Raw genomic sequence first — 21,809 nt, 5'->3', positions numbered from 1 at the left:
GAGTAAGCACAAGCCCGCCCGTGCTTACCTCGCTCCCGGTTACTAAGCACAAGCCCGCCCGTGCTTACCTCGCTCCCGGGGACTAAGCACAAGCCCACCCGTGCTTACCTTGCTCCCAGAGACCCGGTCCCTCTCGGGAGGGTAACAAGGGAAAGTATTCAGTGCAGATCAATGAGTAAGCACAAGCCCGCCCGTGCCCACCTTGCTCCCGGAGATATCAGTGAACAAAACAGCAGAAGCCCTGACCTCTGCGAATCTGACTTCTTAGTGGAAGAAACTGACACAAAAACATAATAAATAACTAAATTATACAACCTGTTAGAAGATGGTAGGTACTGTGGAAAAAGGAGGTAAAAATAAGAGTATGGAAGAAGGAATAGGAGTATAGGAGGGAGAGAGTGAAATTTTTTAAAGGGTGTTCAGGGAAGACATCATGACAAAGGTGACTTAAGAGCAAAGGTGAAGGAGGTGAGCCATGTGCACATCTGGGGAAGAGTATTCCAGTCTATAGGACATAGTGAATGGAAGGACTGAGGCAGGAATGTGCCTGGAGCATCATCACAGGAATCATGACAAGGCCAGTGTGGCTGAAGGGAAGTGAGGGAGAAGGAAGAGAAAGAGAGGGAGTTGGAGATGAGATGAGAAAAGTAAATGAGATTAGGGGCTGGCTTTGCTTTTAACAGGCTCACTCTGTCTGAACATCGACAATCAAGTCAAACGGTATTAGGTAGAAATATTCCTTCCCATAAAAGATTGGCATAATTTAAATTTATTTTTTAAAAATATCATTCAAGTTAGTTATTTGTGTTTCATAAACAATTAACATATATGCCATCTATACTATATTTTTTCTCTAAAGACCAGACTATACACAGAGACACACAATGAATACATTATCAGTTTGAGCTTAGAAAGATCTCTGATGATAAATAGCAGAGAAAAAACAGGTTAATTTCTTTTCCCTCACTTCCATTGTAGCCACACTGGTCCCCTTTTTGTAACTCAAACACTCTGGGCCTACTTCTACCTCAGAACTTATATATACTTGCTAGTTCTTGTTGGACTGCCCTTCCCCTAGGTGCCCACACTATTTGTTCCTTCATTTCCTTTAGGTCTTTACTCAACAATGCCTTCTCATCAAGACCTCCACCCTATCTAAACTGCAAAAATCCCAAAACACACTAGCTCCATTCCCTGCTTTATTTTTCTCCATCGCACTTACCACCATCTGACATGATATCCATTTTAATTATTTATTTTGTTTCTTGTCTGTCTCTTGGCCTGGAATAAAAGTTGCACAGGATTTTTTTGTCAGTTTATCACTACTTGACCTCCAATACTTCAAATGATGCCTGCTAAATAACAGGCACTCAAGAAATATTTATTGAATGAATGAGTGACACTACAGAGCCCTAAGGGGGGAAAAGACAAGGGAAGTTAGAAACATCAAAGAAGCCACTATGATGGAGAATGAATGCGGAAAAACAGGGTAGAGAAATAAGCAAAGGCAGAATGGAGGAAGCACATTAAGAATTTTGTATTTCAAGACTGTGCTCGGATTTCTCAACACAAACCATGCAAGAGAGAAGAAAATGGAATGGTATATATAAAACTCTGAAAGAGAAAAATTTCCAACCAACAATTATGTCCCCAGCAAAACCATCCCTCAAATATGATGGTGAAATTTGGACATTTCCAGATAAGCAGAAATTAAGGAAATTTGTTAAAACCAGACTGACCTTACAAGAGATGCTAAAGAGAACCATTTGGACAAAGAAGCAACAACTGCCAAAAACAACTGACCATTAACACACATGATGATATAACCCAGAAACCAACCCAGCTATGGAAGTCTCCAAAGTAAATAAGCCTACAAGATTGTAAACAGGGAAGCAGAAACATCAATTGACAAATGAGGACAACTACAAACCAAAAAGAGGGAAAAACTGTGTCATTATAGAATCTAGATGGTAGAGAAGTCAAGACAACTACAAGATAGAACAGACTGTTAAAACTTTGGAAGAAAACTATAAATCACAGAATAACCTCAAAGAAAAATGATAAAGCTTCACATCAAAAAAGAGGACCAGCATAACTATTCAGCAAAAGTACTAAAACAATAGCAAGGAAGGAAGTGATAACATGACTCATAAACAAAACGAGCTCAGCACAGAAAATTATATGGAACAAAGAAATCAATACCACGAAAAAGCACATAACAAAAATGACAGCAACAAATTCATATTTGCTGATGATTGCATATCTGGCAGGGGACTTATCTCTAAGATTTATAGTGGAAGAGTGGATGACCAAACTATGGTACATACACACAATGGAATGCTATGCAGCATTAAAGAATAATGTAGAGTCTGCAAAAACACCACATAATATGGACGAACTTGGAGGACATTATGCTGAGGGATATAAGTCGATCACAGAAGGACAAATATAGTACTAGTTCATTGCTGTGGAGGGTCAAGGAAAGGTTTATATATGGAGGGAAACTTTCTTTGTTGGTTGCCAGGGTGGTAAGGGAGGGGAAGGAACACTGCAGGGAAAAAAAAAAAAAAATACATTGACCCATGTCACTTTAGTTTTGTGTATTTTACTGTACATAAACTATATATCAATAAAATGCATTAAAAATTTTTTTGTATTTTATCTTTGTACCCAAAGGAAACCACTAAAGGGTTCTGCATGGGAAAAACAACAGATTTCTGCTTTAAAAAGATTATTTTGGATGCTGGATGGAATATGAAATTTGGAAGGCAATGATAAAAGCAGGGGAACAAATTAAGAGACCACTTGCTAAAAAGGCAGGCAGGCCACATGTTCTGACCTCCTCTAACCCCACAAAAGAAAGACAGAATCACCATCAGTAGCCCAAGGACTATTACTGCAAGGCCAGACATGCTGCCTCCCTCCAGCCCTCTCACCAACCATTCCTCCCAAAGCACCCACCACCTCTCTCCTGGGTTTGATAATTCACTGCAGTGGCCACACAGAACTCACAGAGTGTGGGGTTTGTTAGGGAAGCACCAGGCTACAATTCAAGTTCAGGAAAAATGCTCAGTCTCTCTCCCAGCCTGCTGGCTCTTGGCCAACAGTCTCTCACACTCTCTCTCTCTCAGCAGTGCGTGTCCCTTTGTGTCTCTCTCAGCAATGCGTGTCTCTTGAGTTTCTTTCCCAGCAGCGCATGTCTCTCAGGAGCGTGTCCTTCCTCAGCCTTCAGTCAGAGAGAAACTTCTGCCTCTAGAAGGCCTCCTTTTGAGCCTGGCAGAGTGGCCAAACCAACCAATCATAACATCAGAATTCTAAGCACCTGAGAGACAGCGGGAACCTCCCAGAACATTGCTTTATGCTGCACCCAACAGAAATACCCCAAGTGGATAACTTTTATAATCAGGAGCTCCTGAGTTGCTCACAGCAAATTCCACCACAGAGTCTACAAAGACTTAAGGCTAGAAAAGCCATACCAGGTAATTTACTATACTGCACCACTGCAGTTTAATTTTGTTGGAATTAGTAGAGGAATTATGGTACCTAACAGACTAATACCATAGCATCTTGAAAAGTCAAACACATCTGGAGAAACACAAAAGTTTGGCAGGGTTTTAAGCAGATAAACTACAGAAGCTTTTGTGTTTTTACCTCTATTCCCAACTTCTTTTCCTTTCTAAACAGTTTTGCTTTTTTGTTTTTGTTTTTTTGTTTTCATAATAAAACAATGGAATTAGTAGTACCCATTGTGCTACATTGAAACTATAGATTTAGTTGTTGATCACTCCCCAGAGACTGGAAATTCCTTTAGAGAAAAGGCCAAATAATAACAGTAATACCATAGTAATAATAATGTTGCTGTTGTTAGGTGCTGTCAAGTTGCCTCCAACTCATAGTGACGCTATGCAGAACAGAGCAAAACACCGCCCATCCTCACAATTGTTGCTCTAAATTTGAGCCAACTGATAAAATCACTGTGTCAATTCATCTTGATAGCAATAAATAATACTAAGTTATTACTAGTTGCTAGGCATTATTCTAAGCATGTATGTGCAGTAACTCCTTTAACCTCAACACCAGAGGCAGTAGCATACACAGGAAGTACTTTAGCCTATTTTATAGGTATAGAAAGTGAGACACAGAAAGATAAATTAATTTAACCAAGATCACATTGCTACATTGCTAGTAAGTGGTATCTGGCTCCAAAGCCCACACACATAGCCATTTATTATGCTGTATGACCTTATATCTATATTTATGGTCTTTATATACTCAACACTTAGTCAACTGTCTACACCTACGTTCTTAATAAATGTTTAATGAAATAAACAAATAAGTGAACTTTAGTTTACACCCTGCCTGCTGTACTTCATGTCTCTGTTATGTCCATCTCTCTCTAATCCAATGGCTTCTTTAGCCTTCCCCTCACCTGTACATCTGTACAGTCATACAGATAGTGTCCCCTAAGCCTTTCAGAATGTCCTTCACCCTTTTACTCTTAGGCCAAACACAATGTCTATGTAGGCACCTGGAAGAATCAGAAAATCTGCTTTTAAGGTTTCAACAGATATTCTCATTCCTAACAGATCATTTTAGAAGTGCCAATTTTAACCAAAATTGTGTCCACATAGGCAGTCTAACTGCATCAAAGACAACCTGACTCGTCAGAAAACAATTATCTTTTCTTTGCCTGTGAATGTTTATTTTACATGGACAGCTATTTAACATGGAGTAGTTAAGACTCCCTTTGCTCAGATATTTCCCCAAGAGCTTCTTGAATTCCACACAAAACTATAATAAAGATATAAAAATTAAGTGTCCAGATAGAGGCCTGTACTAATGGCTCCTTTAAACACAAAGTCAGATGCTCTCTCTAGGTCTCCAACACCTAGACTTTTGTAGTTACATATTCTGAGCTTACTCACTCATATGACCTTAAAGGAGTTACCACTTCCCAGTAGTGAAGGAACATGAAAGAAAACTAAAATGAGGGTAAAAAAGGAAGCAAAGCAAGTGTTATTCTGTAACAGAAATGCTGCTTTACTATTATTTAGCCTTGTTTTTAATTTTTTACTGCTTTCTACTTAAAAATTACAAATTTAGAATAGTTGCCTGATGAATTCACAATGAGTGCTGGAAAAAAGTTAAGAATTTTAAAAACTCATCTATTAAAGTTTTAAAAATTAAGTTCATGCTATCATACAAGAATTTTATATAAATATCTAACTTGTCATATTCAAAGAAATGATTCCAGATAAAGCCTTTCTAAACATTTTTAACTGACATTTAATGGCCAGGGCCAAGTGAGAGAAAAATGTGTTCAAAATGCCAACTGTGGGAGTTCTATATGCCTAACTCCAAAAACCTGAGTATGGATATAAATATGGTTTAAAACAAAATTTATTGATACAATAAAACTCCATATTAAAAAATTTTAAATTTACAAATCTCTCAAACTGACACTGTACTCAGAACTGATTTAAATTCATGTAGTTCACAGGATTTACAAGGCAATTTACTCAAAAGACAGAAAAGTTTCACCATTATAACAAAAAATGTTACCTGAGGGAGGGCACCATAATTCCATATATAACCCTTGTGAGGGAAGATATTTGCCACATAGCGTAGCTTGCCATCCTTCACATCCTGTTTAATGGGATTCAAGGGCTCCTTGGTGGCAATCTGAGCAGATCATAGAGGAAGAAAGGAAATGGGGGGGGGGGGGGGAATAAGAAATGATTAATCCTACAGCTAAATAGAGTTTTTAAAATCTTCTATTTTCAGACTAAATATTCATATTCCCACTTATTGATCAACAGTGCTTTAAAATAAATTACGGTGGCTCTTATTAGTCATTTATGATCTCTCTGTAGGGAAATAGCAAATTATATATTTAAGAACACTATTGTTTAGGGAGCTCTGGTAGCATAGTGGCTAAGACACTTGCCTGCTAACCAGACGACTGGCGGTTCAAACCCACCAGCCACTCCTCGGAAGGAAGGTTGGGCAATCCTACTTCCGTAGTGATACTGCCTCGGAAACCCAAGGAGGGGTCGCTATAAGTCAGGTATGACTCGACGGCACATAACAACAACAACAACAATTGTTTAGGCAAGGAGGGGTCGCTATGAGTCGGGTCTGACTGAACGGTATAAAACAACAACATTGTTTAGGCACTCCATTATTTGTAACACAAATGATAAAATGATTGAAATGGCAAGAGGTTTAATATTAACTTGCTTTTTGTTACTAATCTCAGATTTTTACCATAAAACTTTGGAAAATAAAGTTAACTCAAAGACTCTCACCAAGTGATTTCATTTGAAAGTTAGTTTTCTATCATATACACGTTATCATTCAAAGAGAAAAAATATATGTTATAAAGTAAACAAAAAATAATAGAAGCTATGTTTGAATGCTGAAGCACTGCTTAAATGAGGCAGAACTTTATAGAATCTTATATCCTATATCTAACTGACGTACATAGTAGTAAATGATGTAACATTGTATTTGAAGACCAAAAGAAGAAACTTTTACCTTCTGTTTTTCCAATTAAAAGATTCACAAAAAATACTACCAGGAACTGATGAAATTATTGACAATTCTCTAAACAGAAAATCTCAAAAACACATACCTACATAACAATCCCTAATTTAAATATCTGAAATAATACTTTGCATCACATCCAAAGTTATAGAAGAAAGACCTAAATAACTAAACAAACCAAGTTTCACAATTTAAATTTCACTCAGAACTCAGAAGGAATCTTATCTAACAGAAGATGGAACAAAACAATTTGAAAAAGCAGAACAAAAGTTATGACAATCTTAATGTGATAAAAAAGATTAAAAAAAAAATCCTTCATCAAGGGAGCAGCAGATGCTCTTATAGTGATCATAAAAATGTTTTGGGACAAAAAATGCTTTCATTTCTGGCACAGTAAGGAAGAATAGAGTCCTTAGAAACTAAAATTGTCACCAGCCCCTAATAAATATATTTCAGTTGTGTCTATGAATTAAATACATCCCACAATCTACTAACTGAAAAAATTTTTAAGAAAGAGGAGTCAAGGAAAATTACATAAAAATGTAGATAATAAACTAGAAAGGCAAAGATGTGCAAACACTCTAAATTACATACTCAGCCATCAATATTTTTCTTTTTTTAAAAAATGCATTTTATTGAAACATTATTTATGTACAGTGAAATACACAAAACTAAAGTGACATGGATCAATGCATTTTTTTTTTTTTTGTAGTGTTCCCTTCTCTCCCCTCCCAACCCTGGCAACCAATAAAGAAAGCTTCCCTCCATATATAAACCTTTCCTTAACCCTCTACAACAATGAACTAATACTGTATTTGTCCTTCTATGATTTACTCATCTTACTCAGCATAATGTCCTTCAAGTTCATCCATGTGGTGAGTGTTTTGGAGACTCTACATTATTCTTTAGTGCTGCACAGCATTCCATTGTGTGTATGTACCATAGTTTGGTCATCCACTCTTCCACTGATGGGCACATAGAGGTTGTTTCCATCTTTTTGCTATTGGAAATACTGCTGTGATGAACATGGGTGTGCATATATCTGTTCTGGTCCTGGCTCTCACCTCTCTAGAATATATACATAGTAATGTGATTGCTGGGTCAAATGTTATCTCAAATTCCAGCTTTCTGAGGAATCGCCATACTGCTTTCCACAGTGGTTGTATCACTTCACATTCCCACCAGTAGTGTATGAAAGTCTCAATCTCTCCACATCCCCGCCAGCATTTGGTATTTTTCTGTCTCAATGAACCTTGCCATCAGTGCTGGGGTGAGATGGTATCTCATTGTTGTTTTGATTTGCATCTCTCCGATGGCCAATGATCATGAGCATCTTCATGTATTTGCTGGCCACCTGAATATCCTCCTTGGTGAAGTGTCTATTCATGTCTTCTGCCCATTTTTCAAATGGATTGTAAATTCCTTTGTTGTTGAGGCACTGGGAGTTTTCTATAAATCTTAGAGATAAGTTCCTTGCCAGATATGTAATCATTGACAAGTATGAATTTGTTGCTGTCATTTTGTTATGTGCTTTTTTGTGGTGTTGATTTCTTCGTTCCACACAATTTTCTATGCTGATTTGTTCACGAATCATGTTATCACTTTCCTTGTTGTTACTGCTTTTTTGTTGTTGTTGTTATGAGCCGTTGAGTCGGACTCGACTCATAGCGACCCCTCCTTGGGTTTCCAAGGCAGTATCACTATGGAAGTAGCTTGTCCCATCTTCCTTCCGAGGAGTGGCTGGTACTGTGTTAGTATTTGCTAAATATTTGTACTGGTCCTCTTTTTTATTTTGATGTGAAGGTTTATTATTTTGCTTTGAGGTTACCCCGTGATTTATAATTTCTTCCCAAATTTAGAATAGTCCATTCTATCCTGTAGTTGTCTTGACTTCCCTACCATTTAGAAGTTCTGTAACTACACAATTTTTTCCCTCTTTTTGGTTTGTAGTTGTCCTCATTTGTCAACTGATGTCTCTGGTTCCCTGTTTACAATCTTGTAGGCTTATTTACTTTGGATACTTCCATAGCTGGGTTGGTTTCTGGGTTATGTCATCATGTGTGTTGATGGTCAGTTGTTGTTTGCCGTTGTTGCTCCTCTGTCCAAAGGGCTCCCTTTAGCATCTCTTGTAAGGTTGGTTTGATTTTAACATATTCCCTTAATTTCTGCTTATCTGAAATCTCCTAATTTCACCATCATATTTGAGGGACAATTTTGCTGGGTACATAATTCTTGGTTGGAAATTTTCTCTTTCAGAGTTTTATATAAACCATCCCATTGTCTTCTCACCTGAGTGCTTTCTGCTGAGAAATCCAAGCTTATTCTTATTGGTTGCCCCTTGTAGGTAAACTTTTTGTTTTTCCCATGCTACTTGCAGGATTCCTTCCTTATCTTTGGTTTTGGTGAGTATGATAATATGTCTGGTGATTTTCTTTTGGGGTCTATCCTGTTTGGGGTTCGTTGGACTTCCTGAATGGATATATTCTCATTTTTCATCATACCAGGAAAATTTCCTTCCAACAAATCTTCAACAATTTTTTCTGTGGTTTTATTTGTCTCTTCTTGTTCTGGAATTCTGATTATAAGCAGGTTATTTCTTTTGATGGTATCCCACATGAACCTTAGGCTTTCTTCATTTTATCTTTTTTCTTATTGATCATTTCCAAAGAAGTATTGTGGTATTTGCCTTCAATCTCACTAATTCTGTCTTCCATTCCATCAGTTCTGCTCCTCTGCCCATTCAATGTCTTATCCATTTCTGAAAATTCCATATTAATCTTCCAGGTTTCTAACTGTAGATTTTGTATTATTTCTAATTTTTCATTTATTTTGTCATTTTGTTCTTATATTGTCTTTCAAAATTGTTCTAGGGTTTTCTCAGTGTTTTCCTTAATTTTGTCAGTGTTTTATTTGATCTGTCTCTCAATTTGATGAAGATACCTAAATATAATTCTTTTGAATTCCTTATAGTGAGTTCCAATGCTGCATCTTCCTCAGGGATGTGTCTTGGGTCTGTATTCTGGTCCCGTGTTTCTCCTGCTTTATCTTGCTTCTTTGTGTGGACTATGATGGTCCATTGTCTCCGAGGCATTATGAGGTTTTGTGTTTATATTTAATTGGTGCTAGTACATTGGAGTGAATTGCCCACAATTTTCATTTTCTTTGGTTTGTATGGATGTTATCTACATAAGCAGGGTACCGTACTGTGCTCCTCTATTCGCTAATAGGCAGCACTTATACACTCACCACCCGTCTCCTTTCCCATTGTCAGCCTCCCATATGTCCCTGCCTTACTTGGCAAAGAGAGCATATTCTTAGGTCCCTGGAATCCTAAATTTACAATCCAATTGAAAAATGGGCAGAAGACATGAATAGACACTTCACCAAGGAGGATATTCAGGTGGTCAGCAATGAGAATGCTGTCTCTTTAAATATCCAAAATGGCCACCACTTGTAAACATGCAAAATGGCTGTGCCCTCAGTCACTTCAAATATCCAAAATGGTCATCGTTTGTAAACATTCAAAATGGCTGCAACTTCCAGAAAGTCCACAGCTCAGGTTGTCTTCCTCCTTGCTATTTCCCTTCCTAGTCACAGACCACCAGCGTGGTCATTCCTGTAGCCCTTGGTGGCCAGCACTGATCTTTAGGTCAATTCTCAGGTCCCACCATCACTCTGAAATATTCAGGCTGTCAGTCCTGTCACAGTAGCTGACAGTCCACTACTCTGACCATCTCTGTACTCACTGTTTTCATTCAGATTTTTCCAGTAGTTGGTGCCTAATCCACTTCTGTATAGTTCCTTTCAAAGCTCTGGGCTCCAGGATTATCTTCTGCATCTCTGTCAATTGGTTTATCTTTCCTTTGTTGAAGAGGGTCTGTGTAGCTTGTCTGCCTATTCCTCCATCTTACCAGAAGTGTCTTTAATTGAGTTTTGTAATCACTTATTAAGATCCTCTAATAAAGAATACAATTTACACAGCATGAGTTGATAAGACAGCTAATTGCATTTGAGGAAGTGCTGGCTTAAAGTTAAGCAGGTGTCTTGCTCAAGGGTGTGATAGTTGGAGTTGTGTGTCAACTTGGCTAGACCATAATTCTTAATATTCTTCGTTTTGAAATTAAAATCAGAGTAAGTTCACAAGAATGTTTTTAATTGTTTTCATTATATAGAAATTTGTCAGTCATCCCAAATTCAAAACAACTTGAAACAAACAAAAATTTTTTATGTTATTATTAAGTTATACTGCCTAATTGATATTAAGAGGATATATCTAATTACATACCTCCATTTTAGCATTTGTCCACCGAGGTACTTCTACAACCATATTAAACAAATTCTGTAGTAAAGAAACAAAAGAAAGAGAAATGTATGCCTGTTCTTTATTTTTTTCACTTACCATCTTTAAGAGAATGCTGTAGTCTTTTTTCTTCTACCAAAAAAAAAAAAAAAAAAGGTTATAATCTGTGCCTTACTTCTGTCTGTGTCTTAAATTTCCTCTAAATATTAGAGAGGTTTTTGAAAATACAGATTTGAAGCCACTGTGCTACTTGACCACTACTTCACAATATTAGAGATTAATACTTTTCTGGGAATACCTTTGCAGTGTAGTGACAGAATGAGAAAGGAATCAGGAAAGTTTTGGGTTTTGTTGTTTTTTTACTAAAAAAGGAGTGAAAGATTGTATCCATTATTTAAGCAGTCAGTCTTATTTTCCCAATCTATAAAATGAATACAATAACTTTGGTTCTACTCACTTACACAGGTTATTATGAAGATCAATCACATAATTTAAGTGAAAATATACAGAAAATTATGAAGTAAAATATTTTGAAATGTATAAAGCAATATTTAAATCCAAGTTATTATTCTGACTATAATGTAAAACTAAGGATATTGATATAGTCAGTTATTAAAGTTTTATGGTACATACAAAAAGATTCCGAAGAATGAAACTGATATTTTTCTTAGCTTGCATATCTAGTGATCCAAGGCCTCATAAGGTTACAAAAGGACTGATGCTTCTTTTTATCATTTCTGAACTCTGTAGAGTACTAAAAGCAAAGGAGACTCTAATCAATAGTGTATAAAAATAATTTCTTCGTCCATCTTAAAAAGAGCAAGTCTCAAGGCTACAGCTAACTTGTATACCATTTTAATGTCAGTAACTAACAATTTATCATGGCAAAGCAAAATGCTGGTTGTCACTGGTCCACTTAGAAACACTTAAAGTAGATTTTGGAAGGAAGGTTGGGCAATCTACTTCCGTAGTGATACCATCTCAGAAACCCAAGGATGGGTCGCTATGAGTCGGGTCTGACTCGACGGCACATAACAACAACAATAAAGTAGTTTCACATAGGAGTTTTTATGTCTGTTGAATCTAATAATAAAAATAAAAGTATAAATTTCACTTTTCTAATAATTCATTTTTATTGTATTTTTTTCAAAGTATCAATCAGTTAACAACAGATTAAAACTAAACCAAAAAACTAGTCCTTCACTACATATCATTTGAGAAACAGTGGCTTAATACACTTAAACCTGCCACACATCAAAATCCAACATCACCTAGGAAGCTTTAATCAATTAAAAAAAGAAAAAAGAAAAAAACCTTCCTAGAGCCCCCACATATTGGACTTCAATTATTGTGGGATAGAGTCAGGGCAGTGATTATTTCTTAAAGCCCTCAAACCAATGTTAATGTGTAGCCATGGTTTAAAGCATTGCTAAATATCTAGTGGTTTCTTAGTGAAATATGGAAGGCTAACAATTCAAACAAATGTCATTTACACAATTAAATGTAAATGTAGTCACAAAGTTTTCATTAAACTTGCTATTATTAAATTTTTGTATTTAAGGTTTATGGTTACAAATGGCATAATGAGATGAAGAATGAAACCTAAAATGAGTTCTCGATAACTGATCCTTAGAAGGATGTTCCACATCTATCTTCAGCAACCTTATATGCAGACCTGATGTTGTTTCATTTTCTATGCTCTTTCATGAGGTACCTCTACACCTGTTTAAATATGTCTGAAGTAGACATTAAAAAAGAAAAACCTAAGAAAATGACAGATGTTCACATAATTTATTCATCCCTGAAAGCCTGGCTATAAGAACAAATGCACTGTGGATGAATACTTAGAGGTGACGGAGAAGACCAAGGTAGTGATAATCATTTCACATGCCACCACCTACCAAAACCACTCACAGAGAGTTCAGTCAGGTCAAAAGAACAATACAAGAGGTTTGAATTTTAAGCCTGCAAACCATGTACTATTTCCTATCTTTCTTCTCTCTGACTAAAATGCACATGGCCTGTAGTTATTTAAAGCTAATGTTAGCATGTTTTTCCTAAGATTAGTGTTAATTATAAACCAACAATAGGCTACTGGATTTTTTAGAAAATCAAAAAGATATGACACAAATCAAATCAAAAAGTTGTATACGTAGCAGGCAGATTTACTTCCTCCTTTAGTCCTTTTCTTTGCTTTTCTTTGTCTCCATTTTCCCCCTTGTATTTTTGCTTCCAAAATCTGAAAGAAAAACTACTAATATACACAAAAATATGTTTTATATACTTAGGGGGGAAAGGGGAAGAAATTATTATGTCTTTTCTTTCTAATTCTTAAAATTTCAAATAAACTCTAGTCAGGCAGTCTCTAACATATAAACTGTGTTCTAAGAATTAAATTTTAACTTGGCTGTCTGGGCTCAGAATAATACATTTTGCACTGAAAAACTTATTTCCAGACCAATATACAAAGTCCCTAGGAACCTAGAATGCTTTGAGACCCTGAGGGCCTGTTCATGTAATATCTAGGGCAAGTGGTTTTCAAACTTCAGTGTGTTTAAGATGCACCTGGAACACCTGTTAAAAATGTAGAGACTCTGATTTAGTAGATCTGGGATGAAGCCCAAAGGAGCTCTGGTGGTGCAGTGCCTAAGACATTTGACTGCTAACTAGGAAGTTGGCAGTTCAAACCCACCAGCCACTCCATGGAAGGAAGATGAGGCAATCTACTTCTGTAAAGATTTACTGCCTTGGAAACCCAATGGAATCGACTCAATGGCAGGGGATTTTGCAATGGAGTCCAGGAATCTGACATTTTAACAAGAGCTCTAAGTGATTTCAGTGTAGACAGTTTAGAGACCATTTTGACAAAAAAAAAAAGTTTAAGAAAATAGAAGATGGATGGCAGGCAAACGTTGTAGGAATTAAATGGCCCCCACTGCTATGTTTAGAAGGAGATCCAAAGACTGGACTCATAAGTTTCAGCTGGGCTAGAAAATAGATGGAAATAAGGCTGGGAAAGGAATAGAAGGAAGGAAGGTGGTAGGAAAAGCTGCCAGCCTCAGCAGAATAATAAGGCACTGATAACAAGATAGGGATAGCCAACATCAATCAAATATGCTGGTCCTAAGTCAAGAACTATCAAAGGTTTGACAGTCACGGATCTGAAAGAGATATTTAGAATATATTTATTGTAGCATACAGTTGGTGAATTAAAAGACTGTTGCACCTGGATCCTAAAACAGCTTCAAACCATCTTCTTCCTTATAATAAAAGATAAACCTGACAAATTTTCATAAAGTATATTTATTTTAGACCATCTACCGTGATAAGGTGCTTGTTACTAAAATCTGGTGCATGTCCTGATACTCTCAGGTTTCTCACTTAACAAAATGAAGTGATAGTATCTGCCCTAGCTGCCTCACAGAAATACGAAAAGAAGAAAAAAATCAGAATGTATATGAGAGCCTTGCAGGGAAAAAATTTTAGAAGCACCTTATAAATGCAAAGTACCATCAAGATCTTTACTAGACAGCATCAAAGTGATCCACAAAAATAAAAACCTTTAGATATACCTCATGTTCATCATTTCGTGCTTTCTTTGTAGGAATGTCATTTTCCTATAAAAGAAAAAATGATATTTACGTTTGTAATAGTTCACGAAAGACTAGAGTTGCACTGCATAGCAAAAGAATATGCCTACTGCATAGCAAAAGAATATACCTACTGCATAGACATTCAACTAGAGGCTGTCCAGAAACCTGATTCAACAGAGCTACCAAATGACCCTCAACATTTGCATCTCCTGTGAATGGGGCATCAAAGTGTTTCATAAAATAAATGGTCAGAAAAGCTAAATCTCTTTCAATTATATTTTCCCAGTTTTTATAAAACAAGCAGTCTGGGTTCAGAGTTTAAGGGAAGACTGGCAGTTTCCAGTAATTGCACTTAAAACAGTCATTTCATTATTGAAATGAAACTCCAGGGAGTGTGACTAACAAGATGTGAAAGTACTTGCCTGTACCTCATGCCTTTTAATTCTACCAAGGTGTGATTACTACGCCTCTATCAAGTACTTTTGCTGTTTTTAAATTAAAACAGACTACACAGCGGTTTGGGAAGAAAAATTATGCCATTCACAAATGCTCACACGTTATACATAACTTCTATGCACCAAAACAACTACAGTGAAGGAAACAAACAAACAAAAAAGAACATAAAGATGATTATTCCAAGTTATGCCTAAAATATTTCTGTTCCTAAAATACCACATTCCAAAATACAAGGTGCAACATACTGTCCGAGAATGAGAAAACCTGTTTAAACCACCACTGTGTGTACCAATCTCTACATCACCAGATTCTCTATCCTCAATTTTGCCTGGCCTAACCTCAAATCTCACATTCCCCCCAACCCAATATCCTTTAGGAAGAATGCCACACTCACTGAGATGTTTCAAGTCCACTCTTGGTTCCACCTCCACCCTTACCTCCTACATGATTCTCAAACATACATGTGGTAGTTAAGTTTGTGTGTCAACTTGGCTGGGCCTGGTTGAGTGGCTGGGCAGGTGGATGTAGTATTCCCCATGACGAGACTGGTAATCAGCTCCATGGTGGAATCTACTATTAGCAGCTGAGTAGCTGTCTTTGGGCTGTGGTCTGCTTCCGGTATATAAGGAGAAGGCTTGGAGAACGGTCTCTAGCTTATGGCACACTTCAACCCAGGATGTAGCCGTGTCATTGTTCAGCATTCTGCCCTGCTCTGCTGACCTCAGGACTTTCAATGGATTTGAATTAATGGCCTGCCATGTGGTTTGGTAACATCAGGACTGTGCCTTTTTACTTGTCATCCTTGGGCTTGTCAGTCTCAGCAGCCAGCAGCTGTCTGAGTAAAGAAAAGCCTTTAGCTCCAGTGGGCCGGAAGCAGGAAGCAGAGCTGAAGCCCAAGGCTGAGGGGCTTTCACCCATCTCCTAGAGCCTAGCACTTTGAACTCAGACTTTAAGACTCCAAACTGTTAGAGAATAAACTCCTGTTTGTTCAAGCTGTCCCATTTGTGGTATATTCTTGTCAGAGTGGTACTAGGCAACCAGAACAACACAGCTTAAAAAAAAAAAAAAAAAAAAAAAGCACATGACTAAGCACTAGACAAGTAACCAAAAGATTGGTGGTTCAAACCTACCCAGGGGCTTTCACCCAGCTCCTAGAGCCTGGCACTTTGAACTCAGACTTTAAGACTCCAAACTGTTAGAGAATAAACTCCTGTTTGTTCAAGCTGTCCCATTTGTGGTACATTCTTGTCAGAGTGGTACTAGGCAACCAGAACAACACAGCTTAAAAAAAAAAAAAAAAAGCAAATGACTAAGCACTAGACAAGTAACCAAAAGATTGGTGGTTCAAACCTACCCAGTGGCACCTCAGAGACAGGCTCAGTGATCTGCTTTGAAAGGTCACAGCACTGAATATTCTGTACAGCAGTTCTTACTCTGTACGCATGGGATGTCATGAGTCATATTCAACTCAACGGCAACTAACAACATTATTATAATGTACACATTATTTTGTCATGGTACACACCTACATGAAATGGAACCCACTAGTCATTCTTTACGGGAGCTCTGGTAGCATAGTGCCTAAGGCACTTGACTGCTAACCAGAAGGCTGGCAGTTCAAACCCACCAGCCACTCCTCGGAAAGAAGATGGGGCAATCTACTTCCGTAGTGATACTACCTCGGAAACCCAAGGAGGGGTCGCTATGAGTTGGGTCTGACTCAACGACACATAACAACAACAACAACAGTCATTCTTTATATTACATTACCTTGTTCTATTTTTATAGCATTTAATACTATCTGATTGTTTATTTGTTGCTTCCGCCAACTGAGTGGGAACTGTGTCTTAACTACCCCTGCACCCTGGTGACTAGAATAATGCCTGGCTCATAATAAGTAATATTGTTGTTGCATTGTTATTTGCCGTTGAATCAGACCCGACTCATAGCGACCCCTCCTTGGGTTTCCAAGATGGTATCACTATGGAAGTAGATTGCCCAACCTTCCTTCCGAGTAGTGGCTGGTGGGTTTGAACTGCCAGTCTTCCGCTTAGCAGTCAAGTGCCTTAGGTACTACGCTATCAGAGTTCCTTAATAGTAATAAACGTGTAATAATTTTGAACAAATGAATAAATGAAAAGGTAAATGTATGCACTTTTAGCCAAGAGAGAGAAATATTGGGAGGCATGAGATATTTAGGCTCAGTAGTTCACTGGCCAGACAACAAGAAAAACACATGGAGACGCACACACTCACACAGTCACAGAGACACAAAAGCATAACAGAATTCTCTCAGCCTCTCTTTGATTTCATTCTCTCTCAAGATTACATGAGCCCTTGTTCTACCGTACAAGGAGCTCTGGTGGCACTGTGGTAAAGCATTCAGCTGTTAACCAAAAGATTAGTGGCTCAAGCCCACCACCTACACCATGAAGAAAGTTGAGTCAGTCTACTTCCATAAAGATTTACAGCCTTGGAAACCCTATGGGGTACCTATGAGTTGGAATCAACTCGATGGTAATGGGTTTGATTTTGGTTTCTTTGTTTGTTTGTTTGTTTGGGTGGTGGTGGTGGTAGTGGTGGTGGCTAGAGGTTTTGGTTTGTTTTTTCTGCAGTTAACCACTTAAAAGCAATGAACTTGGAGGCATTATAGAACAGCAGTTAAGAGCACGAGCTTTGGAGTTAAAGCATCCAAGTTCAAACCCCACGTTCACAGATGACTAGCTCTGTGACCATAGGCAAGGTTATTAACCTCATTAGTAAAATAAAGGTAATAACAGCAACTCACAGAAGGTAGATAACGCATGTCAAGCACCGAGCACAGTTCCTAGCTAAGCACCACAAATACTCAATAAATCTTCACTATTGTAGAGTAGTGCCTAAGGCACTTGACTGCTAACCAGAAGGGTGACGGTTCAAGCCCACCAGTCACTCCTCGGAGGGAAGGTTGGGCAATCTACTTCCATAGTGTTACCCAAGAAGGGTCGCTATGAGTCAGGTCTGACTTGACAGCACATAATAACAACAACAACACGATTTTCCCTACTGCAATTGTTATTGACAATATTATGAAGGGCTGGAAGACAGCACAAAATCCTACTTCCCATAACTTTAGTATAGTCCCATAAGTTCAGTATGATTCATAATATTTAGCCTCTGAGCTAAGTAACACCAAGAAGGTCAAACTAGCCCTTGCATCTAAAGCAGCTTCCTTACTTCTCTACTGGCCTCCACGCCTATCCTGAATTCTTGCCTTCCATGTGGGAGATCTGGGTTTGATTCTTGGCCAGGGCACCTCATCGCAGCCACACACATCTGTCTGTGGAGGTTAACGTTTTGCTATGATGATAGCAATATTCAGTGGAATGTACAGACTAAGAAAGGCCTGGTGGTTTACTTCCAAAAATCAGCCAATGAAAACCCTATAGATCACAACAGTCTGATCTGCAACCTGTCATGGGGTAACACAGGACTGGACGGTGTTTTGTTCTGTCATACAAAGAGTCTCCATAAGTCGGGGGCCAACTCCATGGCAGGTAACAACCAATTATGCCATTTTGCCAACCATCAGGAGGGCCCTCTCGATATGCCCCAACAATACTGAGCCCCTCTCAAGTTCTACCTAAAGCTACAGACCTCCCATTCCTATTTAATTTGCATTTTTTACACCCTCACAACTGTCAAAATGATTTTAAGTTCTAAGAGAGCAGCTATTTAAACATCAGCATTATCCCAGGTGGTTAAAGAACACGAGATTTGTTGTCAAACACACTAGTCTGAAATCTGCCTCTAGCACTTAGTGGTGTGATCTTAAGACAAGTCAATAAAATACCAACAGCTTCCGTTTCCTTGTAGGTAACAATAGTAACTCCTAAGGATTTTTAAAAATACATGCACACATAGTGACTAACAAATAGAAACTCATCCACAAATGTGAATTATATGGTCATTAACAGAAATAAGCCTCTTGTTAACCTAAATGCTTACCCTTAAATCTTTATTTCCCACCAAATTCTAAGCATTATGGGCAATTAACACCCCTTTCTCTCCAAGTCCTCCTAGAATAATCCTTTCCTCATAGGAACTGTAATTCACAAAGGAAACTTACTACAGTTATAACTCTATTTCCCTTCATGATTTCCAATCATCTTATTTCTTTCTAAAACACTTCCAAAAAGCATTTTGTGGTGACAGAAGTACATAAATTCATTTCCAAAATAAGTTAAAACAATACCTCTGTGGAGTCCACATTCAGAGGAATATCATGGAAGGGAGAAATGTAATGACCAGCTACATTCTCTGCAAAGGAAAAGAAAACAGCACAGAGTTAAAGGAATAGACTACACCATTCTTCAGAGCAGTACTATCCTTATTCACTTTTAAATTTCCTTTTTTTGTTGTTCAAAGTCAACTTTAACTCTCAATTTGAATAAAAGTCAAACTCAACTTCCAAAACTTGCTCCAATCTGATAAGCAGTACAAAATATGTACTTAATAAACTAGATTTGTTAAATGCTGCAGTCATTTTATTTACCCTTGTGACTTAAAATGCCAAAAGAAGAGAATGTCTGAAATAGATAAAACCCAAAAAGTGAATAAATTTACTTTTGGAAAGAGATCTATCACTAATCAACAGTCCATATGAAGAAAAGTCCAAAGGCAAGAGGACGCTTCTACTTCATTAAAAGAAAAGGAACAAATCATTTGCTTCAACTCATACTTAGGATGCTAATATTAAGGTAAGCTCTAAACAAAACAATCAAAACAAACTGTAAGAACAGAAACTTTATTATCTTTAAAGTTATATACTGAAGTATACATTTTTAATACTTTTAAAACTACAAATCATTTAAATAAATACAGTAACTCAATATGGACTTTTACTGGAATTTTGAAAGGTCTATATCCATTTGTCTACCCTTAGAAACGTCAACAGAAATTGACTGCCTCAAACTGTCATAGGAATTTTTAACTTTGTACTTTTTTAAGTCAGGAAATGTTTTACTGTTTACCCACTACCTCTTCAGCATAATTTTCAACTTCAGATTTTAAGAATATTTTAGCAAAATAAAACAAGCACTGACTGACACCTCAGTAGCAATGAGCACACCCAGCATCCAGATTTGATTTCTAAATACAATTCTCCAATAAAAAGAACCAGAGTTCCCAGGAGAAACAGTTGATTCTAAAACTAGGGCAAGGATTAGCAAATGAGCCTGGAGCATCTTGTAGTGCCAGAAAGTAATCAAGTGCTCATAAAACAAAAGACTGGACATATAGCAAAAGGAAATGAGTCAAACTGAAAGTATTTCCAAAGGCCAAAGCTGGACCATTTTGAGCAACAAACTAAATTAAATAAAGTACTAGTACTGCCTTATAGGTAGTCAGCTGCAGGTATCCAGGTGAGGAGAGGGAACTCAGGCATGCCCAAAGCAGCAGGGCGGGAGAGTGGGAGAAAGGGGATAAAAAAGCCAGGAACCTGGACAGAGGAGCAGTCAGCCACAGGGACCCAGGTGAGGAGAGGAACTCAGGCATGCCCAAAGCAGCAGTGAGAGAGAGAAGGAAAAAGGGGATTAAAAGCCAGGAACCATGACAGAGAAGCAGTCAGCCGCAGGGATCAAGGTGAGGAGAGGGAACTCAGGCACGCCCAAAGCAGCAGGGTGGGAGAGTGAGAGAAAGAGGATAAAAAAGCCAGGAACCTGGACAGAGGAGCAGTCAGCCACAGGGATCCAGGTGAGGAGAGGAACTCAGGCATGACCAAAGCAGCGGTGCAGGAGAGCAGGAAAAAGGGGATTAAAAGCCAGGAACAAGGACAGAGGAGCAATCAGATGCAGGGATCCAGGTGAGGAGAGGAACTCAGGCACGCCCAAAGCAGCAGGGTGAGAGAACGGGAGAAAGAGGATTAAAAGGCCTAGGAATCTGGACAGAGGAGGAGTCAGCCGCAGGGACCCAGGTAAGGGTGGTACAAGAGGTTTCCAACAGGGAGGCAAACTGGTCTGTCAGTTTGTCCTATTGTGATGATGTGTTGATGTGAGTTTTGAGGCTGAACCACTGGTGGTTCCAATCCACAGGGATGCACATGGTGCACAGGTATCAGCCCAGCTTACAGACTGAGTCAGACTAGGAAGAAGGAGGAGGCCGTCCACTTCTCAAATAATTAGCCAGGGAAAACCTTATGAATAGCAAAGAAACACTGTTTGATACATTACCGTGCAACTTTATGAATAGTCTGGTTACGTTAGAAGGCTCTGAAAATAGGACTGGGAAAGAGCTGCATCATCTGAGTAAACCCAGCCTTACTCCTATGGATAAGGTAAAGCTTTCGAGAATGCCATTTGCTGATGTGGCATCACTCAAATTGAAGAAAAACAGTTACAGACATCCATTAATCATCAGAATATGGAATGTATGGAGTATGAATCTAGGAAAATTGAAAGTTGTCAAAAATTAAATGGAAAGCATGAAGATTGATATCTTTGGCATTAGTGAGCTGAAATGGACTGGTTTTAGCCATTCTGAATCAGACAACCATGTGATCTACTATGCTGGCAATGACAGTTTGAAGAGGAATGGCATGGCATTCATCATCACAAAGGATGTTTCAAGATCTGTCCTGAAGTACAATGCTGTCAGTGATAGGATAACATCCATATGCCTACAAGAAAGACCCGTTAACATGACTATTATTCAAATTTATGCACCAACCACCAAAGCCAAAGATAAGGAAATTGAAGATTTTTATCAACTTCTGCAGTCTGAAATTGACCAAACATGCGATCAGGATGTGTTAATTATCACTGGTGATTGGAATGCAAAAGTTGGAAACAAAGAAGAATCACCGGTAGTTGGAAAATTTGGCCTTGGTGACAGAAACAATGCTGAAACTCACATGGTAGAATTTTGCAAGACCAACG

At 38.1% G+C, this 21,809-nt stretch overlaps 1 protein-coding gene across 1 annotated transcript in view; it reads right to left on the bottom strand.

The window, feature by feature from the left end:
- The window catches only part of PPA2 (inorganic pyrophosphatase 2), a 157,938-nt gene that overhangs the window by 109,233 nt on the left and 26,896 nt on the right, over window positions 1-21,809 (bottom strand). The window contains exons 2-5 of the mRNA XM_007948299.2: window positions 19,130-19,194; window positions 14,419-14,463; window positions 10,832-10,885; window positions 5,563-5,682 (exon numbers count right to left, since the gene is read on the bottom strand). Of these exons, the coding sequence (XP_007946490.2) occupies window positions 5,563-5,682; window positions 10,832-10,885; window positions 14,419-14,463; window positions 19,130-19,194 (284 nt within the window). The remainder of the gene's footprint in view (window positions 1-5,562; window positions 5,683-10,831; window positions 10,886-14,418; window positions 14,464-19,129; window positions 19,195-21,809) is intronic.

Source organism: Orycteropus afer, unplaced genomic scaffold, assembly GCF_000298275.1.
Source record: "Orycteropus afer afer isolate SDZICR_OR568_19922 unplaced genomic scaffold, OryAfe1.0 scaffold00211, whole genome shotgun sequence".
NCBI lineage: Eukaryota > Metazoa > Chordata > Mammalia > Tubulidentata > Orycteropodidae > Orycteropus > Orycteropus afer.
The sequence above is the reverse complement of the archived record's forward strand: the minus strand, read 5'-3'. Positions and strand labels throughout refer to the sequence as shown.